General features: G+C 40.7%; 1 protein-coding gene and 1 long non-coding RNA gene across 4 annotated transcripts in view; one reads left to right on the top strand and one right to left on the bottom strand.

The window, feature by feature from the left end:
* Positions 1-686: 686 nt before the first annotated feature.
* Positions 687-25,362, bottom strand: LOC107518334. 3 transcript variants are annotated; one of them, XR_001598825.2, is made up of 4 exons: positions 25,075-25,362; positions 21,941-22,009; positions 21,565-21,750; positions 687-1,850 (listed from the first exon to the last, which is right to left on the bottom strand). It is a non-coding gene; the product is annotated as an uncharacterized LOC107518334 (long non-coding RNA). The 3 variants fall into 3 exon arrangements; XR_004953331.1 differs by lacking the exon at positions 25,075-25,362 and adding an exon at positions 22,952-23,712; XR_001598824.2 differs by lacking the exon at positions 21,565-21,750.
* The window catches only part of C8B (complement C8 beta chain), a 37,659-nt gene continuing 33,470 nt past the window's right edge, over positions 23,113-27,301 (top strand). Inside the window, exon 1 of the mRNA XM_016159879.2 lies at positions 23,113-23,285. Within this exon, the coding sequence (XP_016015365.2) occupies positions 23,194-23,285 (92 nt within the window). The 5' untranslated portion in view covers positions 23,113-23,193. The remainder of the gene's footprint in view (positions 23,286-27,301) is intronic.

The following is a 27,301-nucleotide window of genomic DNA, read 5'->3' as shown; positions in this document are numbered from 1 at the left end:
TTACAGATTACAGTTAGGTCATGGAGATGCCAAAAAACCTCTGCTTAGGAGTGCTTATATTAACGGTTGCATAAATACACGCCCTTAGTCTGGCCTCATTATGCAGAAAGTATTAAACAGATATTATTGCCCACTTTTCAAAAATGAGAAAATGGGCTTAGATTCCAGCAAAATAAATTTCAGACAGATAGGAGAAACAACTTTTATACAGTAAGAAATGCTCATTCCTGGATTGAATTGCTAAGAAATGTTACACAAGCTCTTCTAAATAACAACAGTGGCTCGCACTTGTTGAGCAGCTAATATGTGCCTGAGAGGTGCTGGATGCTTGATGTCCATTGTCTCAGTTAATTTCTAACCAACATGGAGCAGAAAAATATCATTTCCAAGTTATCGATAAAGAAACTGAGATCGGAGAGATAAAATGACGTGGTAGAGTTGAGATTTGAATTTTGAATCTATTATAGCTGATTTTTATTTTTAAAAATACTTGGTTACTCACTGTTTTAAATAGTTATGTGTCGGCTTGTTGAAAAGCATTAACCTATGCCTCTTCCCAGACATGTTTTTGATCTTTGGTAATAAGTTAGATTTCTAACTTCCTCTAGTTTAAAGTAAAAAAAAAAATCTATTAGGTGTTACTGTCTCTAACTATTTGCTAAGTAATTTCTTCTTTAATTGGCACTTTTTAAAGGATGTATGTTAGAGGAATAAAGAATACACTTTTTGCCCAAACTAGTTCAAGGTTAGCTGAAACCAAGCGCCGGTGATTTACCTTTCCAACCTAAGTGAATCTTAAAGAAGTGACAAATTAAGAGGTGTCCTATTTAACTGCTAAGCGAATGCCAAAATAAATCAGGCAGACATATCTACTTTCATTTTGTGCTTGAGAGCAAACCCTTGTTGTTTTGACAGTAAATGTTTTTGTTTTACTCAAAATGACAGTAGGAAAAACGCCTAGAAAAAAAACAGGTTTCTTTGAAATCAACCTTCAAAGCTTTGAAAGCCTTTAAAAGATGTTTAAATTCAAGGGTAATGTGAGCAGTGGTGCCTGTAAGATTTAAAAAAAAAAAAAAAAAAAGATGTAAACGGCATTTAAATTTTTTAGTGACCAGTTCTCAATATTTATGTTGAAATACGAATAATAGCTGCCACTCTTGTGCTCCTACTCTAGATGTGCCACTCACAACTATCATTTCTAAATACTTACACAAATCCTGAAAGAAAATGCTCCCCATTTTACAGCTTATAGGAAACTGAAACTCAGAGGTGGTATGAAACAGCTATCAATCAATAGAGCCAAAGAGCTCACCCAGAGGCTGTCACAGTTCTCTCAGGGTCTGGTTCCCAAGTCTCTTTCCTCCACTCCTTGGTTGCTTCTGTCTGCAGAGTTTCTGTGATGTCAAATTGCTCACACACCCTCTATAAAATACTTTGAGTCTTTCTGTATTCAATTCCAAGTCGTGTCTATTATATTACAAAATCATACCATGCATTACCCTGACTGATTCAGTACAGAAATTGATTCTTAAGTGAAATGACTGCAGTTATTCTGAAACAAAGGAAAAATCTAGTTTTATTCTCCAGAACAGTAATAGCTCTAACCCAATCCAATGAATATTTAATTTTAAAACAAAATCCACGCATTCACTTTATATTCCAAGGTACAGAGATCTGAAGAGGGAAACTTTTTGAACGGGTTTTCTGTTCATCCTTTGCTGGAGAGTATGAATGACTGCCAAGTGGAAAACGTCTAAATATTCTTGCGAGACAGCAGCCTCTGGTGACTTGGGTCTTTAATCTTCTGAACAGCGTCTTGCTACTTCTATCACTCATGCTGGGGTCGCAGCCTGGAGTGGGGAAGAAGCAGGGACTGGTTGGAGATGGAATGAGCAGCAGTCAGGGCTGGCATACTGTCAACAGTAAAATTCTAAACTGCCCTTCTTTATACTATACTTTTAGCAGCTCTACTGTGCCTTTCTTTTAGGGGTGGGAAGAACCCTGAAGTCTCTCACTCACCTGTAACTCGCAGCCATGAGCTCACAAGTCTAGGAATGTAGTTACTAAAGGAAAGTGTCTTTTCAGACCTCCAAAGAAGGAAACAGAAAAGTGGTCAATTATTACACAGCCCATGTTTATCCTTTTATATGATATGTGATAAATCAATACCACAGCATAAACTAAAACTAAAGGAACGCTCAAAAGACAAATGACAAATGATACAGAAGTCAAACAGGTAGATATTCAATAGTATTTCTACTTCCTATTGTGCATTAAACTTAGGTAGAACTTGGGAAATAATTATTTAAACAAATCTTCACCCTTTGCGTATTATTTATCGCTTTTCTCACACAGCTAGAACACACTGCCTTTACTGATGAGTCAACAGAGAGTCACTTCCAGGTGATGGACTCAGTTCAGAAAGTCTGCTGTAGGTTCTGGTTTCAAGACTTACCAGTTGTTTGACCTCAGACGAGTTATTTAAGCACTCTAACATTCAGATCAGTCATGTGCAAAATTGAGATAACACTATTGACCTCATAGAGCTGTTATGAGAAATACATTTGATAATTCTGTACCTGCTCAAAACATTACCTATTAATAATACCAAAGAAAGTCTAATTGCTATTGTGTACTTAATTCTTTCACTTTATCTTTTCATATCTATTATCCCAGCTTAGTAACTCTACTAAGTGTGCAGAATGGCAGTGAGTGATTATTATCTCCATTTTATTGTCAAAAAAAGGCAAAGAAGCATCACAGACCTCTTTGAAATTTTTTCACTGGCATAGTTTAAAGCAAAACTGTTATCCATATAACAAAGAGTTATTAAGCACAAACTATGTGCCAGGTCCTGTGATCAGCACTGGAGATTCAGAAAAACAAATTCTTACAATGCACACATGAATGTCCTCACTTCAAGAAACTCAGACTCTAGTGGGAAAAAAAATAGCTTAATAGATAAATTATAGTAGGATTAGGGCTGAAATCAAAGCATGTGCTGATACCATGGAAATGGTGGGAGAAGGCTATGGAGAAGGCTACAGAGCAGTGTTGATGTTTGAGATAGGTCTTAAGAAATGAGTAAGTGTTCACTATGAGATGATAGCAGTAGAAGGAAAAGCATTACAAAGCTGGCAGGGGCAATAAACGTGGTGTGCCTGGAGTGGCTGTGAATGAAGGGAGAAAATGACATCCTACTTAAGCTGTTGAAAATGCAGAAGAAACAGTTTCTGAATTCATATTTCAAAGCTGGAATAATAAAACATCAAAAAGTTTTATTAGAAAGATTATAGCCTAATCTTTCTAATGAATAATCAGAAATTCCTAAATTAAATATTAGCAAATTAAACACAGCTGTACACCATAAAGTTGATTCTCGGAATGCAATTAATAGGTCAAGATTGTCTCATCTGAGCAGATGCCAAAAAGCCATCTGATAAAATTTATTATCCTCTTCAAGGAAAAAAAAAGAAAGAAAACTAGAATTAGAGAGTTCCCCTCACATGATAAAGAGCATCTATCTCACACAAATAGCCAATGCGTAACATAGCAGTGAAACTTGACGGCATCTCCAATAACATCAGATGGAGGTCAAGGCTGTCAGCCATCACCTCTATCATTTGACATTCTGAAATTTGAGGCAATGCAATAAACTAATATAATGAAAAGAAATCAAGTGTTTAAATGCAAACTGAGGAAATTATCAGTCTTTGCAGATAATATTTTCAAATAGGAAATATCCATCAGAAACTGTAAGAACTTATAAGAGATTGAAGGTGGTTGGTTTAAAATTAAATATGTAAAAAATATTTTCTGTATCGCTGTAAGTAATCATTTAGAACACATAATAGAAAAATGGATTCCATTAATAATAGCAGCGAAAATAAAATACCCAAGGATAAATACCGAGATGTAAAATCTAGATTTAAAAAATTATAAAAACTGTCAAAGGGCATAAAGTAACTGAACAAATTGAAAGAAGAAGGCTCAACATTGTAAAAATGTCTGTTCTCCCTAATTAATTTATAACAATGCAATTCTCATCATAATCTCAATTCTACATCTAAATCACATATTCATATTCGATCATGTTCTAAAGCATGTGTGAAAGAGAAAACACATTAGCATAGTCAAGAAAAAAAATGTCATAAAAGTAAACCTGTACTATCAGATCTCAACACATAAAACCAAAGTAATTTAAAATGATTGGTACAGGACAGAAAAATAAAAAGAATGATCAGTGAACATAAGCTACAGAAATAAGCCCCCAAAATGTATAATTAGTTAATATATAATTTTAAGTATTCAGATCAGTGAGTAGGATTACATATGACTTCCATTTTATTCTTTGTGGTGAATTGTGTTGTTTTTCAGTTTCTCTATAATAAATATCTGTTACCTTTTTAAGCAGAAAAATATATTTTAAGAAATAAGAAACCATGAGACCAAATTGTAAAATGCCATACAGTCATCATAATAGATAACACTGCGTTTTTAATGTGTGCTAGATACCATGTAAAATGCTTTACCTAGATCATTTCAGTTCGTCATCATCACCACAGCTCTGTGAGGTTTAAACAATTACTGTACATATTTTACAAATAATGGCACTCAAGTTGAGAAAGAAAGTACCCAGGTCACAGAAGTAGCTGTTGAAGGGCTAAGATTCATACCCAGTCTAACATCAGAACTCAGGTTCTTAATTACACCAGGATGACTCTTCAATTAGCATCAGGTTGAAAAGTACCCATTGAATTGTTATTAGAGGTGATTTGGTGATCTTGAGCAATACACATTGGAGAAAAAGAAGAGGATTTGGAATCCACAAAACTGACTCAAACACGTAAGTAATCTCACACTCCTTAAACTTCAAACCACCCTAATGAAGCGGTCAGTGGAAATCTATCTATCCCCTTCCAAAAGAAAGTTGATCTTTGGACAGACAAGGTTTAAATGATTCACTTTCATCCTCTAAACAGGTTCAAAGAGACCATGAGAAAGACCAAGCATCCTGTACTGCATGATATTTCGAAAGAGGTAAGAACAGTTTGGGTGGCCGGACCATTGTGTCCATTGCAGGCATGGAATTCTAATCTGAAAATCAAAGACGTTTTAGAGATGGGGGCAATCAGTGAGGTGGCTGAGGAAGTGGGCCCTGAAATTCTCGTTGCCACACACCTATAGTTTGCCTTTTCTCTCATCACCGTTACAGCATCATCATCACCAGCCTCCTCTCACCTGTGAAAGTCATACCATGATCAGAGGCTAAAGATCTAAGTTGATCTATGAACCATATTATTATTTACGACTTATAACAACAATGTTCTCTTTATTTAGCATGCACCCTTAATTTATTTTACTAAATATAAAAATGTAGTAAATGTAAGATATATAAATATAAAGCTTTCATAAGTTTGTTCCTAATCCTGCTCTCTCTGCCAACTCTTTTTTTCATTAGTTTGTTTAAATGTATTTTTAATTTATAGAAGTCATAAGTATATTCTTAATATAACAATAATTTAATATTACAGAGAAAACTAAGTCTTGACCATGTTCTTTCATCCTAGTTCCTTTCTCAGAGAAAACCAGTTATCCAGTCTACTCTTCTGGATTCTTCTAGGTATTTACATTCACAGATGTTTACTTCAAAAATAGTTTTATTTTGTAGGTGTTTGCTTTTTTAACATATAAATAACATACTATGTGTACAATTCACTTTTCACTAAACCACGGATTCAGTGAATATTGCCTTTCATGTACACATAGATCAGTGTAGATGGATGTATGTGTACATGAAACTGAGGTCCAGTCTTCCTACAGTAAAGTACACAGATCCTCAGTGTACAAGTCAAATTCCAGCTGCCCAGCTCTGTCACTTAGTAGCTCCATGACATTGGGTGAGTTAGATTCTCTGAGCTACCGTGTCCTCATCTATAAAATACAGATGAGAATATCATTACAATGAATAAATGAGCTGGCATTTGTAAAGTATGTGGCACGTGTAAACTTTACATTCATGTCTGTAAAATAGTAGTAAAGTATCTGAGCTTCACAGCTGGGGAGGAGCAGTGGTAGATTTGCTCTGGCTGGCCGGTGTGTCTGGAAGTGTTCCTTGCACTCTGTTATGCTCCTATCTCGGGAGCAGGGGTGATCACTGACCCCACCCTTCCTATGGAGAAGTGGAAGGCCAGTAGATAAGAGGCTTGAAATTCAGCTGTGGAATGAGCTGCTGAGACCCTCTCCTTCCAACTCACATGGCTGGATTCTAGTCTCTCCTTTTTTACAATCCAAACTCTCTGGGCTTCTCCACTTCAAGGGAGAGTGGAGTAGATAAAGTCTCCCACCCTTTCTCCTGTGGAAACAGGGTGCCCTTAGGGGACAAGGGAAGAAGTATTGCTTGATCCACCATCTAAACCTCCTTCTCCAGCCTTCATTGGAGAATTCTGACAATTTCCCTTTCTTCACACATGTCTATCTATCCTCTCTTCTCTATCCCATTATCACGAGAGGACAAGCCTCCTAAGTGGTCACCTTGTCTTTCCTCTGAAACATTATCTAATAAATATTTTGAGACATGGCTTATCCTACATATTCTGTTCTTCTAAGAACTTCCATAGCTCTATGTTATCTGTAGAATTAAGTCTGGGTCTAATATTTCCACCTAGGTTCTTAAACGGACAAGAAGAATTAAAATTACAATGAGTGGCAAGATTTCTAAAATTCTTCATAAAGTTATAACCTCAGAAGTTGCTGATCCTCCTTAAATATTCCAGAAGCCTCCAGGGGTGATCTTATTGTCCAGATGAGGAATTAGAGGGAGATTTGGGGATACCTGTAGGTTTCTTTTTTTTCCCAACCTTATGTCTAGCTGCCATCAGCACTACTCTACTCAGTGCTGAGCCAGCTCTGACCATGTAGGTACTTTATTAGCAATCCCGTCCCCACCAGCAGGTAGGGTTTGAGGCTAGCTTTGCTGTCCAAATCAGAATACGTCTCGTGGAGCCAAAACCCTGCTTTTGGATCCTGGCCATAAGCACCCAGTCCAGCAGTCAGGTCTTAGTTCCAGTATTCACTGTCTACTCCAGTGCTGCAAAAAGACAGGTGTCCTGTTCTGAGTGCCAGCAGGTCTGCCTGGGGTTCTGACACACTTTCTTGAGCCAAGTTCATACTTTTCCCTGAGAGCCTGGATTAGTCTCTGTGAACAAGACTTCCTGTCTTGTCGGGTGGGAATGCTACTTCAAGTCAGCCCTCAATCTCCCAGAAATCCCACTCTGACTTACTGCTGAGCTGGGCCAGACCAAGTCTGTTCCCCTTAGACACAGTTATTCGGCCTATGACCGCCAGCCTCTTCTACCTCCTCACCCAATGGCTAGATCAGGAGTCTGCCCCTTAGCCAGCTCATTAGTTATCTTCTCCACTCAAATTTTCTCCTTTGTACTAGGCATCTTCCGTCCCAATTCCTCCTTACTATCAGGTCTTCTTTATAGAGAATGGTATTTGGGATGAGGGTTAATATACCTACACTCTTGTTTTTCATCTCACACTGGTCCTATGAGGTGGGTATTCTCACTTGCCTTTTATTAAGGAAGAAACTGACATTCAGGGGGCAGGAAACAGCCTCTCCAGGTAAATGGTAAATTTAGCCAGAAGCAGAACACTGATTGACAGACTCCAAATCTCTTGCTCTTTCACTGTTCCATGATTCCTCTGGAAAGTGAGAGTGAGGTGACTGTCCTCCTGCTTCCACTTGGTATCAAGCTAGCATTCATGAAGCTCCTGGGCCATCGCCTGTTATGATACCTTTCCCCAGCTCTTTCCATGCTCACATGAACAGAGGATGAAAAGAGCTTAGCTAATATCTGTTAAGTTAATGCATGAGATTCACCACTAATAAGGTCATGTTATCTCAGTGGAAACATCTGGTTTATGAATCATGAGAAAGAGGTTTTATCAAACTCCACATGAGCTGATTCAAAAAAATAATAATCTACAAAGTCATCCGTGCATTGTGCTGATAGCATTTTAGGTAGAACAAGGATTGTATCTTGCAGACGTGTTATAATTTGCAAACCCAGTGCTGCAATGGAAACCATCTTCTCAAGAAAGATGTACTTTAACAGATTTGTTCTCTACTAGAAGAAAACCGACATGCCAGGGTCACAAAGAAAGTCAACCAATGGAAGTATCTCCGTAATTGTATCAGAAGTAAGTTGATTTCATTTGGATGTGGGGACTAGGCCGAGGGATAGTGAGGAGGGCAGTAGTGGCATTTTGTGGGGGTGGAAACTAGAGCAGGGAATCTTTTTCAAGAAAGGAAGAAACAGATTGAGAAGAACCTCAAGGTCACGAAAGAGAGCCTAGGTCCAAAATGCCAAGAGGAAGAATCAGACAAACTTTAAAATGGGTGAGCAGGGAGGAGAATGTGGACAGAAGCCACTGTCAAAATCAGAGTACCTAGTGAGGGTTCAGAATCAGGCATGAAGCAGCTCAGGACAAGTGAGCACAGAGCAGTGTTCCTGAAGGAGCATTAACTGCCATCTGGGACCCACTGTCAGGAGGTGGTCTGTACATTAGTGGGTCAGTGGGGCTTAAATCTTCCTGCGTGGATAAACACCTTTGCTTTCCTACTAGACTGTAAACCCCTTGATAACAGGACCATGTCATGTTAATTCTCTTTCCATAGTCATAGCTCAGTGCCCTGCACATAGTAGGTAAGTGGCAAAGGTTTACTAAACCACAGAACTGAGAGGAAGGCACAGGCTGAATTAGGGGACCTGGAGTTGACTTGCAATTCCACTTCTGCATAGCTGAGTAGCTTTCAGTAATTTACTTTACCTCTCTGAATCCCAATGTCTAAGTTGAATGATGAGGTTGGATGATAAATGCAATGCCCTTTTCAATGTTATAAAATATTCTGAGTCCGTGGATAAATGAATGAATCGGTGAATTATAAAGGCTTTTTTGACAGGGTTCTTAGCATTCTTACCAGCAAAGCAATACCATAAAAGAGGGCAAACCCTACCAGTGCTCAGGATACCAAATGAAGGAGTGCACAAGTGGAGGAAGGTGGAAGAACAGGTGGTTAAGGAATTACAATGATGAAGTGTCACAAATACCAACCTAGAGATAGTGCAATGGGGTCCAAGGAGGAAGTGGTTCCTTTTCTTAGGATACTCAAGGAAGGCTTTGTAAAAGAGATGACGTTTGAGATAGATCTTGAAAAGACGAACAAGAGTTCACCAGTTGGCGAATGAAAAATCCATTTTTCATTTCACCAAATGAAAAATCCATCCAGACAAAGGGAATGGCATGTGCCAAGTAGCACAAGTCAGGAGATTTCGGATTTATTAATGGAGACCCAGAATTTGACCCAGAAGATAATGCATTTCTCATAGAAAGGGAGGAAAAAGAAGAAGGGAGGGGGTGGAGAGGAGAGAAAATGTCACTTGTTGCTAGGGATATGTTTATTTTTATCTTACCTACATTGTTGAGTAATACTCAAAGCTAACAGAGGAAGCATTGAAACAGACAGCAAGTCAATATATTTCTATTCTGGTTTGCTAAAGCCATAGAATATGAGTTCCAGAAGAAACCTAGATGTCATCCAAGCTCAAATTTCTTAATATAGATATTTCTTCTTCCTTTTATCCCTCTCCTGCTGCCCCCTTCCCAACCCTCATGTCTGAAATGGGGGAGTAGAACTTAAACAGCTTTTTGGTTTCCTGGTAAATCTGATGTGGGAAACACAAGTTACAGGTGAACTCTCTCATTTTAAAGAGGCCTGGACAACAGAAATTACTTTCTCAAGGCCTCAGAGCTAGTGAATGGCAGGTCTGGGAATAAAGCCCAGTCCATCTGCTTCCTTGATTCAAGTCCACGATCCTTGTAACTTCTCCAAGCTATGGTGAGAACATCTGCATGCTCCATCAGCTTTTCTTGAGGCAGGGCATGGCACAGGTGTGGGTCAGAGGCCTCCAGGGTCCAGAAATGCACCCTCGGCACCAAGAGGTTCCAGACCGCTGGCTGATATCCTGCTCCAGAGAGAAAGACTCAGAGGCATTGCTACCTATCAGATAATTCTTATTCCTCACCCCCTGCACCAATAGAAACTTCCAGGTGTTAAACTGAAGAGCCTTTGGTTTATTGTAAATTACGGTAGAGTTTTAAAAGTAAAGGAAAGAAGTAAGAGAGAGAGAGAGTGAGAGCACAGATTCTAATTTCTCTCCAGCAAAGGAAAACTGAGGTTTGACATAAATCCTTTGACTCAAATCCTACCTTTATCAAATAATAATAATAATTATCATTATTATTATTATTATTTTAATTAGAATAGCTAACAGTTTTTGATCCTCTCCTTGGTGCCAAGTACTATGCAGATGGTTTACCGACAGCATCCTTACCCCTTACAAAACCCAGCAAAAATATCATTATCCTTATTTTATTGGTAAAGAAATGAACCATGGAAAATTTAAACCTTTTGTCCAAGGTTATACAATGACAACATGGAAGAAGCCTCAGGATTTGAGTGCAAATCACCCTGACTCCAAATCTTATTTTTAAGAGCTATGTGACCTTGAGCAATGCAGGTTCTTCATCTGTGACACAGCAGATAATAATAAAAAATCATGTTGTGGAAAGACTCATGGAATGAATAAATCAAAATAATAATAATAAAAAAAAACTCTTACCTATCAGGATTACCTTCAGTATTAAATGAGTTGATATAGAAAAGTGCTTTGTAAACTGCCATACACCACACAAATTTTATTATTATTATTATTTCAAAAAATATGGCTTCTCCCATAAAATAAAACTGTCTGTGTTATATATTTATGACAACATGCCTCAGAAACAATTTCCATTCTGATGGGTTGCCTCCCTATCATGTTATTAAAAGGTTAAGGAAAATGAACAATGGAGGGTTGGATTAGATCTTTTCCACATGAAACCACAAAATCAATAGAGCCCTCATAATCCATCCAGTGATATGAAGAAATATTCTAAGGCACCTGAAACAATTATTCAGAGAAGTCAACAGGTATTGACAAGAAACCTGGCAAAGCAGCTGTGGCCCAGGCATGGCCCCTGCCTCTCACTCCAGCACCCTCCTGGCAAACAGACTTCCATTCCCAGAATGCAGAGGGATAAGGGTGCTGAGGAGAGGGGACTTTCCTTTTCCCACAGTTCTACAGAACTTATGTTTTTGCATTTGGATCAGAGACACTAGGAAAAATGATAACCCAAGCAGCTCCATGGGGGGCAAGGGATTACACCTATTTGTGGTCAAGATAAAGCCCATTTTTTAAAAACCTGCAATGATTATCCTTATGCTATGATGCTCATTATTACTGTTGTTTTTATTCAGTATTTAGAGGATGCCATCTCTCTTCCTGGACACCTGTGAGATTGGGGGCCAAAGCTGAAAACTCAAAGCAGTGAGTTATCCTGGAAGGTTTGTTCTTTTCTGCCCATCTAGGAAGGGAAGCCTGGAGGTGTGAGTTCTGGTGAATGTTCTGCTTAGGCTTTTCAGTTAAAAATCTGAAATTTGGCTAAATGTAGAATTTAAGCCTGGCCCTTGGATGCCCTAAGATAGAGTAACATTTTAATAATCATCATAGTTTCATGATTCTACATGTCTATGAGCATTTTTCCCAGTCCTGGACATGGCCAGGACATTGTGGATAATAAAACAATAATAGTTATAATAGGAGTAGCAGCTGCCGTATTGACCACCTACCATGTGTCAAGCACTGCACAGGAAATTTACATATATTGCCTCTAATTCTTATAACCCTCATACAAGCACTGTTCTATGTTATAGTGAAAGAACTGAGGATCAGAAAGGCAAAGAAGCTTGCCCAAAGCCACAAAGCTAATAAGTTTCACATTGAGATTCAAACTTAGCCCATTGTTCCACATTCTTTGGCACTTCCTCTCAAAAGTGCAAGTTCCCAAACCAGAAGCATGTACTGAGACTGGGCAGGGAACATAGGGCAGAACTGTCCTCCCACCAAAGGGGCAGCCAGATAGATAAACTCAAGGGTGGTGAAAACAACAGGAGAAAGTACCAAAAAGAAGCAGAGTATCAGAGCTGACTGGAGAGGCCTGGGCTAATTCTAGAGGGTTTGGAAAGAAGCCCCGCCAGCAAGGCCTCATGGGAACAATAGGGAAGATTTGGGGGCCATTTAGTGCTCGTAAGAACCTACTCACAGGCTGTCCTTCTCCCAGGTTACAGATTTGGGGAGTATAAGAGACCCCAGGCACTCGCTCTACAAGTGGCTGAACACAGAGCAGCTGGCAGCCAGCCTGTTTCAGTATACACGCCTATTTTTAGTTCCCGGATTCCAGTTGTCATCTACTTTCTTGCCTCTCAGGGACCCCAGGTGACTGCGGCTTTACTGCCTGGACACTTAGGCTTCTCCTGCCTCAGCAAGTCTGCCTGGATACTAAATGCCAGATGCCCAGCCATAGGGAGTGTCATAATTATTATGAACCTGAGAACCTGAGACTCAGAATGGAGATGTGACTTTTCCAAGGACACACACAGGTGGTATACAAGTAGCAGGAATGGGTCCTAAATCCCATCCTTTAGTATGAACCCCAGGACTTTTCTTCTCATTCCATTCTGCCATAGAACAATCTAAAAGCTGGGGCCAGGCTTCACGCATCAGGTGGAACTGTACATCTGGAAAAGGCTACCTTTCTTTCCCTTTTCACACTTGTTCAAGGAAGTCCATGAAGTTCAGAGTCAGAGTCCAGACAAAGGAGGCCTGAGAACTGGGATAAACCCCTGCACCTATAGAAGCGGAGTAATAACAATAACTAATGCTTACGAAGTATACTTATCACGTGCCACGAGTATTTTATGCGTTAACTCATTTAACCCTCACGAGAGCCCTATGAGGTGGGTATAATTAGCCACATTTTCCAGATGGGAAAACTGAAGTTAAGAAACATAATATTAAGTGTAGAAGTCTGCTGCTATAGTCCGAGTGCTTGGGTTCCCCTCAAATTCATATGCTGAAACCTAATCGCCATTGTGATGGTATTTGGAGGTGAGGGCTTTAGGAGGTAATTAGGTCATGAGAGCAGAGCCTTCATGAATGGTATTAGTGTCCCTATGTAAGAGATCCATAGAGCTCCCTGCTCCCTTCTACCATGTGAGGATACAGCTAGAATATGGCTCTCTATGAACCAGAAAATGGGCCCTCACGAGACACTGAATCTGCTGGCATCTTGTCCTTGGACTGCCAGCCTCCAGAACTGTGATCAGTACATTTCTGGTGTTTCTTAGGCACCTAGCCTGTGATATTTTATCATAGTAGCCTGAGTAGACTAAGACACCCACTCAAGCACCAGGTAGCAGGGCTGCAGAGTCTGTGCATACCCACTGCCCCATGTCGCCCCTCTCAGGAAACAGGCATTTCCCCCATACTTGGCTCATATATGGAAACTGTGGTGTCAATTTCCAGGGTAAAGAGAACCTCTGGGGAAGAGCAATTGCACACCTTGACAAATGCAGTTATCCAAACATGGGTCCAGATCAAATAGACTAATGTATTCAGGAAAAAATAGAAATTTGCAAAGTTTTGAATAGATTTTGAATAAAAATCAAAACTATGTTTATATTCCCTTAAGGCTCCTCAAACAATCAGAAAATTTTTCTTAGGTTGGTCAGTGAGTATGATTTAGGTGTCCAGATGATTCAGCCTTGACCTCAACACACTGCTGGTTATCAAACCTTATCAAAGAGCCAAGTTCATAAGGCCAGGGTTCTCCTGCCTAGCATATGCATCTAGGCAGATACTAATATTCCTTTCTGAAAACAGGGCTCTTATTCTGGTTTTGCCCACTCTGGGCACCAAAATTTCACATCAATGGACAGATATAGGAGCTCATCCAAGTCAGATATCTAGCTGGAAGGAATGTGTAAGTTGGAAATTATGAAATTAATAACAAGAATATCAATAATGATACTAACAATTATCAAGATCCTGCTCTGTGTGCCACTGTGCTAAGCCCTTTCACAATCCTAAATGGAAAAATTGTGTAACTCTACACAAGGCTACACACCCAGCACATGAAAAAGGCAGGCTTTACAACCAGACATTCTAACTGTAGAGCCGTTCTGTTAACATGTGTGCAAGGCCAGCCTAGTGTCATATGTTTGATTTACTACACAGTTAAGCAGAAATACACAGAACAAACTCTAGGAATGCGAGACAAGATTTCTGATGTCAATGTTGACATCTTCCCCAGCCGAGCGTATAGCCTCAGTCCAGGTGAAACCAGGTCTCCTGCTTTGTTTTGCTTGTAAGATCAGCTATTCCTCTTCTGTATGCCCCGTTCTTCTCTCTCATGCTGTCTCTGGATGGCATCATTTCACATTCAGGGGTCTCAAAACCCTTTGTAGGAGATCTTGGTCTTTATACCTGCCAAGTCTCAAAGTCTGTTATAGGTCGTGAGTCCTGATTGGAGAATTGCTGCTTCACTTGAGGGTCCAGAGATGATATTTCCCTGTGGGTTGCGGTGCCCTGGCACACCACTACTCAAAAAACTCCACCTATTGCTGTGAGCCATATTCTATAGCAGCAATAGTTAAAGAAGGGTACTTTCAGGCTTTTGGGGGGATAGAGAGGCTGTTTCTGTTTTAGACTTGTGTTAAAAAAAAATAGTAATAAGTAACCTCGTTAAACAATGCCACTTTCTAAATGTAATAGCTGGTCTCTAAAGATGGTTCCCAATGAGTGCACTTCCGATATTTGTACCCTGTGTAGCTCCCAGACTCCCACACGGAGTCTGGGCTGGCCATGTGACTCACTGTAACTATTAGAATGTGATGGAAGCAACATTGTACCAGTTCCAGGCTAGAGCCTTAAGTAGGTCTGGCAGCTTCTGCTTTTATGTTCTTTTATATCCTGTGGGAGTCCTGAGACACGGTGTAAGAAGTCCAGCTACTCTGCTCTAGAGATCACGTGGCGAGGCCTTGCGGAGCGGCCACCTGGAGAGGACCGAGGCCCCATTCAAGCTATCCCATCCAGCTCTGAGCTGTCCGGTTTTCCAGCTGAATCAACAAATATCTGTGTGGAGAAGCCATCTGAGATGTTCCAGCCCCGGCAGACATCACAGGGAACAGAGGTGACCACTCCTGCTGTGCCCTGTTTGAATTCTTAACCTGTAGAACTGTAATAGATGTTTTAAGCCACTAAGTTTTACGGTAGTTCTTTATGGCAACACCAGATAACAGATGCTGCATGCATGGCACTATGTGACATTAGTAATAGCATCAGTAATTCAAAAGTTGGATGATTCAACCACTTTCCCCTTTGGTTTCAGGCATCTAAGCACAGGAGATGTCTCCCAGAGTCCTTTCCCCACCCCCAACCGCCGCCTCACTAATGTCAGGACAGTTTATGGTTTTACTACTTCCAGTTACTCAAGTCATCATTATAGATATGTGCAATTATTCCAGTTTATTTCCTCCATGAAACAGGAAGCTCCGTGTGAGCAGGGAGCCAAGAGGAATATTCATTGCTGCCTCCTCCATTTTAACACAGTTAACTGCACAGTAGATATTAAATATATATATGTGTGTATATGTATATATATATATACACACATGCATATATATATTTGAATTAATAAACTGGTTCAGAGTTCAGATTGGTACAAAGCTCAGAATAGCTGAGGCATACAGATTGAGACACCATTTATTTGCCAGGCTAGGGAGTTAGAACCTGATCCACTAGTGAGTGAAGGAACAAATGAACACTGTGGCTTAAATTTCGCTATTTGCCACAGTTAATCCACAAAATCAATGCAACTATGTAATCCACCGAGTTGTTTCAAGTCCCTCAGGTAATTAGTTTCCTGGCTCGTTGCCAGGCAGAATCCCATTTTCCCTCCTCATACATATCTAGAATTCCTGGAAATATCTTAAGTAGAAAATGAGCACTCAGTATTTTATTTTTTAAAAGATTACCCATACTTTAATATAAAGTAATTTACAAAAATGTGTTGCTCCGAGTTGACCTTGAGATTTTTCATTGCCGAGGCCAGTAATATCGATAAACATCATGAGGTCAGTAAAATACCCTAAGACGTTGGGAACCAAAAAAGTGTTTAACAGGAAATATGATGCTCCGTGCTCCAGTATTAAGCATGTAATTATGTGTAGACACAGAACCATTGGGTGACCTATGATTCGTCAGCTTTTCCCACATGTGGGTCCTGGACATACCACTCTTTCATGATCAATGTCTAAAAGTTTTCCCTAGCTTGGGGACTTAATTAAAAGCATAATTCTCATTACTGTCATGGCCCACCTGTCTGCTAGTATTTCTTCTTGACTCATTCTCCTCACATCTATAGTTAGGTCCTCGTCCATCGGCTCTCAAGTCACTGACCAGGAGCCAAGCCCACTCTAGCACAAATCAAATTGCACCTAAGGGTTCTTTCTTCAGTCTTCTCCATTGTATTTGGCAAATATGTCCAAATGATGAGGCAAAGCCTACAAAGTCATCTCTCCTGTCACCACTCTGTCCAAACTCTACCTTGGAACATGACACTGGCCTCTTCTCTCTACCTGGTCTTTACAGTGTGGATCATCATCATCAGTGCTGATCAACTGTTCTTGGTACACTTCCGATGCTTTCCTGACCTGGACGGCTTATACTCAGTGTACTATGCCTATTCCTCCCCATTCGCAGCCAGAGAGAAATGCACATCAATACTTTACAAACCATACATAATAGGAGAAACACGGCACTTGTGTGTGTCCATAGACACGAAGGAGAAACAGCACCTAGACTAGATAGCGAAGCCTCTGCTAAATAGTCACTGCATTTCTGCCACCACCAGAACTGTGTCATAGACAGTGGCTACTCAGATGGCTGTTTTGAACCCATGACCCTTTTCAGTGAATACTTGCCAATTCTATGAGGTAGGCAGTGGGAATCATGGAAAGGAGGTATATTAGTTTAAGTAACGGTAGCTATTATAACAGAAAAACACCAAAATTTCAGCAGCTTAACACAATAGACGTTTATTTCCTACTCACGCATAGTCTAATCAGCAGGGAGTGGGGAGGACTCTGCTCCATGAGGTCATGTAGGAACCCAGGCTGCCAGAGGTTCTGCCCTCTTCAACACTGGCCCCCGAGTTCACCCTGGGTATACACATTCAGCTGGCAAGTGGTGGAGTCACAGGGCCAAGTAGAATTAAAAGGGGCACCAGGAAATGTAGTATAACTGGGGGCCTCAGAGGAAAAAGATGGGGATCTGTGATCACTTATTCTCCTTGTACAGAAGGATGAGACTCTTATTTATTTTACTGGCTGTCTCTCCCATCCTATTCTTCTTATTTTTTCTATTTGGGAATAGAGCCATTTCCTTTTCTCCATTGGGTTAGTTCTTCCCAATTAGTCCTCCAAAGACATTGCTGCCCCACTCAGCCCACTGAGCCTACCCATACTTCTTTCTGGTTCAATTTTGAACCACATGGAGATAATACCCCTGCCATGGATAAGAAGTCCCAATGTGCAGAACCACTTCTGGTGATGCAGTTTATCACAGCAGTCTGCTAAGGGCTCTTCTGAGTCAGGTTCCCTGGGCCTCAATGAAGAACCCACAGTGAAACCATTGGAGATCAGGGGACCCCAGACACTGATTAGAACTCTGGGTCAGTAAAGGCTTTCCTATAGGATCCAGGGAAGGTGAACCCGGAAGACAAGGAACTCACCTTGAAGTGAAGCAGCCTGTGCACTTTAATCCCCAGGACTGAGGGTGAGAAGGAAGGAAGTGTGTGCTATATGGCACGGTGCTGCTCTGAACAGCTGCCAAACTCAGCCCTGGGGACTTAGTACACCTTCCTTACCAGGGAACTATATAATCTCAGTCATAATAATCCCACCTTTGTGCAGAACTGGATAGTTTACAAAGCCTTATACAAATAGCACATTATTTACTTCTCTCAGCAACAGCAGACAGATATTAGGTTTATGCCCTCCTCTCCATCCCCGCTACCACTGCCCTACGTTAGGCCTCCATTGTCTCTCAGTGGACTGTTATAACAGCCTCTAACTCGTCTCTCTGCTCCAGTTTGCCTCCCTCTGATCCATTCTCTACATGGCAGCAAGCGTAGTCTCCCTCACAAAGAAAGCTGCCCCCTCCCCTCACCTCCTAACACGCTCCAAGAGCTCCCCCTTGCATTTAGGAGGAAACCCGTATCATTAGTACTGCCCATGAGGTCCTACATGATATGGCTCTTGCTTGCCTCTCCAGTTTCATTTCTTTCTACTAATATTGAACTCATGCTCCAGCACCATGGAATGGCTCTCACCTTTGTGTCTTGATTTTGCTGGCTCCTCTCTAATGCCACATGCCCTCCCTTTGGTTCTTTGGTTTGCTAAATCTCCCTTACTCGTTAAGGTCCAGTTCGAACATTTCTGAGAAATCTTTTCCAGCAACTACAAGCATGAACACATACATGCACACACACATTCATATACTCACACACTCATGTATACACACATGCATGCACACACATTTGGCTACACCTAAGCTATACTCTGCAGATCTCTATCACTGCATCTATCATACCATGCTGCCCTGATATGTCATTACTGTGTCTATCCCTCTCACCAGGTTATCAGCTCCTATAGTGAAGGTCTATTACACATTCATCTTGATACTCAGGCACCTAGCATTGTGCCTGGCTTCTAGTTGGCTCTCAATAAATAATTATTGGAGCATTATTTTGACAAGCCTGCGTTTTAAACTAGGGAAATCACTGCTCTGAGGGCTTAAGGAATTTGTCCAGGAAATAAACTAATTTGTCAAGGATATAAATGAGAGAAATGAAATGCTAATCTAGGTCTATCTGATGTCCCAAACACTTCAGACTACTCCATACTACCTTTAAAGGAATCACAGATAATTTTCTGAGCTAAAAAAGTTATATCTCTTAAGGGAATTTTTTCTTTTTGCTTCGTTGTGTTTTTATTTCTTTTGAATTTCAGATTTTTCGAGATTAAGAGAAGTGATGGACTTTTCCCCAGAAAAAAGTATATACACACCAAATTTTGTATGTAACACAAGCGTATATTAGTCAGGATAGAATAGCTGTTGCTGTAGTAACATATAAACCACAAAATCTCAATGATCTAGCATAACGAAAGTTTAATTCTCACTCATAAAGTTCTTAGTGGGTCAGCAATGGCTCTCCTGCAGCTAGGGAGTCAGCGGTGTAGGCTCCCTCCACCATAAGACACTATTATCTCAACACATGCTTCCTAACTACCAGGACACGAAAAGAAAGAAATGAAGCAAGCACGCTGGCTTTGAAATGCTTCAGCATGAAAGTGGCACATGTCTGTGGTAAATTGCAAAGTGTCTGCAAATCCTTTCCAATCTTTTATGCACACCCCTTTGCAAAATGACTCTACTTTTCCTCCTATCAGCAGGAACGATCTACATTTCTTGAATGTAGGTTCATTGCTTTGGCCAATGAGAAATATAATGCAAGCAGAGGCTTAAAAAGCACATGTTCATCGAGGCTTGTCCTTTCTTGCTGCTCTTTGGAACTGTGAGATCACCATGAAGAAATCAGAGTTAGTCTATTTGGAGACATATGGCCCAGTTACCCCATCACTTTAGCCAACAGCCGTCACCTACTGACAGACAGCATGAATTCTCAAGCAAGGAAGGCCATCTTCCATCAACCAGCAGTCTGACCCACCGGCTGGCTGAGGTTGCATCAGTAAACCCAGGCAAGACCAGCATAACTGCCCAGCTGAGCCCAGGCCTACTTGATGACCCAATGAATTGTAAGCTAATAAATGACTATTTTTTTAAGCTACTAAATTTGGGGATTATTTGTTATGCATCGAAAGCTAACTAATACAAAAATAGGTATCAGGAGTGGAATGCTGCCATAACGAAAACCTAAAACATATGGTATTGATTGTGTGATTATAGAACTAGGTGAAGATTAGAAAACTAGTCATCAAAAGCTGGATAAACAATAAACCGTTAGGTAATCCATAGAGCTAGAGCTACTAATTCCAACATACAACTTAAAGACCTAGAGATAATGATCATTTTTAAAAGCCCTCTTACAGTCAGAAAAGAAAGCCACAGCCTTCAGTGAGAGCAACTAGACCAGAGGATGGTGATGTTGTTCTAGGCCTAAATCAGTCCTAGAACTTCCTAACAGGAGGATAAAGTCTTGGAATTACAAAAAGAAGAGATCGCGAATCAGAAAAAGAAAAAGAAAAAAGAAAAAACTTGTGTCTGATTAAAGATTTGCTACTTAGCAGCTGTGGAACCAGTTGTGGAATCCCATCTCAGAGGCATGGTAGATTATGCTTAGTTTGTTGGGTTATTGTCAAGATCAAACAAGATCTGTCCTTGAAAAATATGTGTATTATCATTGCAGCTTAAGGCGGCCATCTTCCTGGAATGACCTCGGGTGAGTGGCACCTGAAACCACCAGGGGGCGATAGGAGCCTGGAATTCCAGGAGGCCTATTGGACACTGGAACCAAAGAATCCCAGGGGAGTCAATAGGCAAGGCTTTCTTGAGAAGGTGACATTTAGTGTGAAATGTAAATGATGAATCATAATTAGCCAAGTGGCACATGTTCTGGGCAGGGGGAACAACATGCACAGAAAATCTGGAGGTGAGAGAGCACATGATTCATTCATATAACACTGTTATTTGTATAACCTCTAAAATTTGCATGCAGGTTTTCCCATGAGTCCATCAGACTGAGGATGTGGTAGGGGAGCCCTAACTTATGAGGACATGACTTCTCTGAAATGCAGGCAGATATGAGAGAAGATGTGAATCTTTCTTGAAACGCAATTTTCTGCTTGTTTACAAATGATTAACTACCACAATCGATCATGTCATAGTTCAGGTCACTGCATGCTTTGGGACAGCAGTGAGATGGGACCTTATGCTAGGGCTGGCTAATGATAACTGGAATGCACATAGAATGGCCTGACAGCAGACCTTGTGTTCCAGGTTCCGGCACAATGAATGTGAAGGGACTACTGCCCTCTGTGGCTTTCCCTCTGACCCGTTGCTACTCTTCCTTATTTGCGTTCCCAGCCCCAGCCCAGTACTCTGGCAGACATGGCAAGATGGGGGAGCAGGCTGGCACTCAAGGTTACGCCATTTTGTGCCAGGTGATAGAGAATAACGGCTTAGTATTTTATATATTCAAACCTCAAAACAACCTTATAAAGTGGGTATTAATGAATTATTATCCCCATTTTACAGATGAGAAAATAGAGTCTCAGAGAAATTAGATAGACTGTTTAAGGACATCAGATCTATCTTGTGTTCTTTGTTCCAGCCCACCCACAAGTTGCCTGCTGCTCCCCGCCTCAGAAGCCTCTCATCTATGCCTACAATATCAGCACCAACAAGATAGCCAGCCATCATGTTTATTCGGCCCCTTATAGCCTGCAAACTGATTTCATAAATGCCAGGTTAGTACAGTTTGGACTTTAATTTGTTGATTCTGAGGAGTTAGTAATGGTTTTCAAGGCGGTACCTTATGCATGTTGTCTTGAGTTTGCACCATGTTTGTTTCACACGAGACTCCTGTGCTTCTCACACAGGCAGGATAGGTACCATCTCCATGTTGTGAGTCAGGGCTGACATCCTGTGTCCCTACTGGAACTGGAAATGCCAGGACACTCATCCCACTTCTGGGTCACAGGTGATCTAGGAGTCATTTCTAGAAGTATTGAGGTGAACATTTGCTTGGATTATGCCATTTCAAGAGAGCCCTACTGTGATGTTTTCTTTTAATCCAGTTTAATGGTGAGGCCACACAGAGTGACAAGGTAATCAGTGAACTCTTCAGAATAGTGAAAAGATGAAGGTGAAGCACTCTTCTAGGCTCAAACAAAAGAAATTTGACTCACCACACATGAGCAGCACCTGCTGAAGCTTTTGCTGCGTTCAGCCTGAGAGGACAGCAGGTTTCCTCTGACCTTTAATGTGGAAGAGGTGACAGGTTAAGGGCAAAGGCATTTATTGAACTCCTTTCAGGTGCCACTACACTCGTGGTTCTTAGGGTGACTGGCAAATATTGGAGACAAATGTTAATTCCATCTCATACCAATTGTCTACTACACTTCACTTCCCAACAAGGTCAGGGAAGCTATCTATTTCCCCCGATGTACAATGAAGTTCTACATAAATTATATAACAACAACACATAATTGGCTAATTGTTCTCTTATAGTTCTCATTTTTATAATGTCTATTGTGAAACATTTTAACACTTACTGTCTCATCTTACTGACCCTTCCAACTCTGATAGGTAGGCACAGCTCTCACAATTTTATTATGAGGAAACAAAATCAGAGACAGTCACTTATATAGAGAGCACAGAGTACATGTCAGGCATCATTCAAAGCGCTTTAAATATTTAGATTTATCTAATCTTCACAACAAGACCATGAGATGGGTACTATTGTTGTTCTTGTTTTATAGATGAAGAAATTTGGGGCCAGAGAAGTCAATAATTTGCACCAGGTCACATAGTTAGTGAAACATACATAGAGAATTTGAATTCCGGTAGATGGGCTTTAGAGCTCGACAGCCTCTTGCCAACTTACTCAAAATCACATAGCAGAGAAAAGGCAAAACGAGAATTCAAACCGTGGCCTGACTCCAAACCCTGCATTCCACCTAGTAATAGCTCACATGCCTGAGTGCTCAGCACTGGCCTGTTCTAAGCACTTTACTTATGTTCACTTATTTACTCCTCACCATTTTGCAAGTGAGGAAACTGAGGCATAAAGGGAAAGTAACTTGCTCAAGGTTGCAAAACTAGTAAGTGACAAAGAAAGAATTTGAGCCCAGGCAGCCTGGATTTAGAGCCCATAATTCGTATTGCCCCACTAACAGCCTGTCCTCTCAGCTGCTTACCTAAAAATCCTAAACATATGAATAAAAACCAAGCAACCGCAGAGTGTTCTATCATCTTCATTGCTTTCCAGAGTCACAGGTAAACTTTCTGTCTGTGCAAAGTCTAAGGGATTTCCAATCCCTAGTTCTGTTTACTTTGCTGAAATATTTGCACTATGGGGACAGAAACTAACGGTAGCACTCCCTTGCAGGCTTTTCATGGATCTAGGTGCCTCAGCTGGATCTCTTCTCACCTAGAGAAAATGAAGACATCCAGGATGTGGGTTTGGAGATTACAGGCAGAGCTTCTTCTTCTCTGTACTGCCCTATGTTGTCTCAGTTTGCCTGGCTCCAGGTAAGTGACAGTTACAAATGATTTCCTGATCATTAATATAAAGCCACATGATGCTGACCATCTCTTTGTTGCTTGCCTATTGAATAAGGAACATCTCTGAAGCAATTTGCATGCATCTGATAAAAGAGTATCAACAACTCTCTCCAAATTATTGTGGAACCAAGCAGCTGACTTTAACAAAAGTTCCCAGAAGAAACTGACATGTTTAACTGTATTTTGTCATACTAAAAAGAATAGGATGCTTGTTATGTATTCGGAACAAAGCCTCAGTGTGATTCTTTATGCAAAAGAAGATTTGTTCTATGTGGGTGGAGGGGGAGAGCCAATTCATATCAATGATTTTACTGTATGAGAGTGACCTACACTCTACCTGCTCATCAATCCAATTTGGGTGGGCGGGTTTCTGTCTCTTTCTCACACACACACTCCAGATGTTCCTAGCAGTTAAATGCTAAATGATTTATTTCATTTTGTGTGTGTGTGTGTGTGTGTGTGTGTGTGTTCCTTAGTACAATACAAACAGCATAAGGAAAATATCTGAGTCAAAGCTCAAACTTAATCTGAGTGAAAGGTCAAACTTGGGCTCCCGTGAAAGAAGCGCCAGTGACTTAGCAATTCAGGGATCCTCCTGCTGCATGAGATGCCCCACCATGAGGTGCTGAAGTCTCAGGCCCCCCAGGCCTCTTTGTGAGTAGTCCTGTGGGGAAAAGGACTGTTAATGCCATTTATTCATCTCATCAATGCTATCTGAGTGCAACCTCTCACTTAACGTGAGGAGCACCTAGTACCCCCTGGATACATCCCCGGTCTCGGCTCTGCTGAGCACTTAGGCCCCATCGGGTACCACCCCAAGACTAGCATGATGAGTATTCATTACCCATTGGGTTCTCAATAAATAATAGCTATTACAATTATCAAGAATTTCAACCTGGCCCTCAGAAGAATCAAACTACCAAGGCCTTCCTAGTGTGTACTATGTGTGCCCAGAGAAGCATTCAGGATCCAAGGAAATGTGTCTGGAATGGAGGGTTTCAAGGGATCATAGCAACCCTACCCACAGCACTGATTCCTGTGCAAGACCTCTTATCAGGCTCTAAAGATGCAGAGAAGTATAGGACACAAAGAGCTCATGTTCTTGTGAAGAACGCCATCACATGCTCTGTGTACTGTTGCTAGAGATAGTATGTGGGCAGGGGGCAAACAAGAAAAGGAGTGATCAGCTCTACTGGGCATGGGGTCTGGAAAGACTGCTAGAAGACATGATGTTGGAGCTGAGTCTTTGCATATGAACAAGTGTTTGCTAAATGACCAAGGGGGCTGAAGGGTGTTCCAGGCTGAGAAAGACTCATAGACAAAGGCATGGAAGTGAGAGATGGCCTGGCTTGTTCCTAAAATGGCAAGTCTACTTAGTAGCCCTGAGCACACACCAGGTTGAGGAGCTACCAGAAATGAGATGGTGCAGGAGTCAGATCAGATCATGGGTAGAGTTGAGGAAGCACTAGAGTGACAGTTAAAGAACTTGCACCTTTCCCTCTAGGCAGTGGGGAACCACTGAAGGGTTTTAAGCCAAGGAGCTACAGGGTCATATTTATATTTTAGGATGTTTACTCTGAGGTAGAAAGTGGAAATGCGAGTGGGTCATTAGAGTACAGGTTGGGAAGCCTTGTTGAATCCTCCAGCGATTCATGAGTTGGGTATCATCTCTTATTCACATTGTGTAAGACAACAAACTGATTCTGGGAGAGAGGAGAAGAGATTCACTCATGTTTCATGAGTCTCAAACCCTTACCTGAATCCAGGTTTAGTGCTCCAGCCTCTTCCCTTGATCCTCACAGGGCAGTACTGAACACGAGATATACTTGATTTCCATAGACGAAGTGGAAGAATAGCCTTCAGGTCTGGAACAGAAAATGCTGAGATCTCCTTCATATGACCTAAGAAAGGTTTTCATTTCTATTTATTCATGTAATCAAGTCAGATGAAGTAATCATCATATTTACCAAAGACCTATTGTGAATTTATTGCCATTCTGTGCCAGGCACTAGATGCATTAGCTCTAATCCTCACAGATATTTGAGGTAAGTGCTATTGTTTACAGTTTACAGAGAGGGAGACTGAAATTTGGAGAGAGAATGTGCCAGTCACAAGGCTACTCACTTAATATGTAACAGAATTTGGATTCAAATCCAGTTGTTTTTCTGGTTCCAGACCCCATGTGTATCCCTACATCTTTCTGCTTCTCACTCATGCATTACCCCCTCTCCACCTGCACTGTATATCTGACTTACTGGGCTCCCATGCCATTTCTCTGTCTCTGTGCTGCACATTTGTTGCCTTGAGATGTTGCTTTAAATTTCATGTCTACAACAACAAATGACAGAGAGAAGAGAAATTGAAAATCTGCCACCCAGTAGCTGCCCCTTCTAGCAAAGAGGAAGGATGCTATTTGCAAAGGGGATGCAGCTGCCTAACAAATTGCATGTGACAAGAAAGTTGTTGTGTCAGGGCATTTCTAAAGAAATCCAAAACATATTGACGCACCCCATCTATACAAGCTGATGGCTCACAATTTACTGCTGACCTAATCCTGCTGTATGTGATAGATCCACCTTTATTTTTGATCAGAGACTCCTGTTAGAAAGAGAGTAGGAGACAGGGACCGAGTGAAATATGTCCTAATGCTGGCAACGGCGTTCCATGCACCTCAAAGAAAGGCACATCCTTGCCAGTCTTTATGTAGATGGCGGTATGTTCTAAGGACTTGTAGAAGGGTGTTTACTGTAGCATTATTTGCAGTGGCAAAACATTGGGAAAATGTAAATGTCCTTCAAAAAGGAAAAGAATAAATTGAATGCAATATATGTCCTATGATGGAACAGCTAAACAAAACAAAGGAGCTGGATCTCTCTATAAATCAATGTGGATAGGTCTCGGAAAATGCAATGTTGACTGACAAAAGCAAGTTGCTGAATAATGTGTACAGTATGAGTGAAGCACACAAAAGCAATACTATGTATTATGTATATATGTAAAATTATTTAAAAGACTGGAAAGATACACACCAAATTCAAGACAATAGTTCTGTCTAAGAGGAAAATGGAACTGGGGCTGGTATAAAACTCGGATGTCAAATTTATAAGATTATTTTTATTTTATTAAAAAAAAGAAAAAGGCTGAAGAAAGCATACCAAAATGTTAACAATTGCCAAACCTGGGTTGTAAGTATGTGACTGTTTATTATTTTGTTTTCTGTACTTTGGGTATGTTTAATTTTTTAGCATTAAAAAGATACAGAGGATGGATTCTGAATGATAGAAGTCAAGTTCAATTCTTTTGGTCTAGATTTCCATCTGGTTTGTTTCTGTAGAAATGCATAGTCACGAACGGCATATGTTGTAACCAAATACAGAGGTCCTGACTAGCCCTGCCCTTTTTTTTGCTCCATGATATTTTCAGGAATTAAAGATGCAATTTAATGCTAGCTTGTCCTTCAGATTTGTATTTTGTAGTACTCATAAACCACACACATCTTATCCAATGTAATTTGCAAACATGCTACTTATACAGTTGATTACTTCTTATATTGCCACCTCCATAATGAAAATTGGGTGCAAACATGAGAGATCTGCTGGTTATAACTACTTTTTACCAAGTTCCTTCTATAAGTGATCATTTGCCTATTAACAGGTTTTCAAATCTCAGAGGAAGAAATAATTGCGCCTCTTAATAGTGTGTGTGCACATTACTTATCCACTCAGTCTCGACTATGGCCCGGAATTGGGTTGATGGTTGCTAAAAACACAATATAACTGTTTCTTAGTTGAAACAGGAAGAGGATACCCTGCAGTGCTGTCAAATACATACTTGGGAGAAGCCAAATCACAGACAATATTGTTTTGTCAAACCTGGGCAAATTAGTAGAAAGAGCACATCCTGAAGTGACCCCCCTTCCCGCTCTGTGTGCAGCATTCTGCCTCAAGTAACCATTTTAAAGTATCCACCTGTGGTTTCCAGTA

Source organism: Rousettus aegyptiacus, unplaced genomic scaffold, assembly GCF_014176215.1.
Source record: "Rousettus aegyptiacus isolate mRouAeg1 unplaced genomic scaffold, mRouAeg1.p scaffold_m13_p_1, whole genome shotgun sequence".
In the NCBI taxonomy this organism is placed as follows: Eukaryota; Metazoa; Chordata; class Mammalia; order Chiroptera; family Pteropodidae; genus Rousettus; species Rousettus aegyptiacus.
The sequence above is the reverse complement of the archived record's forward strand: the minus strand, read 5'-3'. Positions and strand labels throughout refer to the sequence as shown.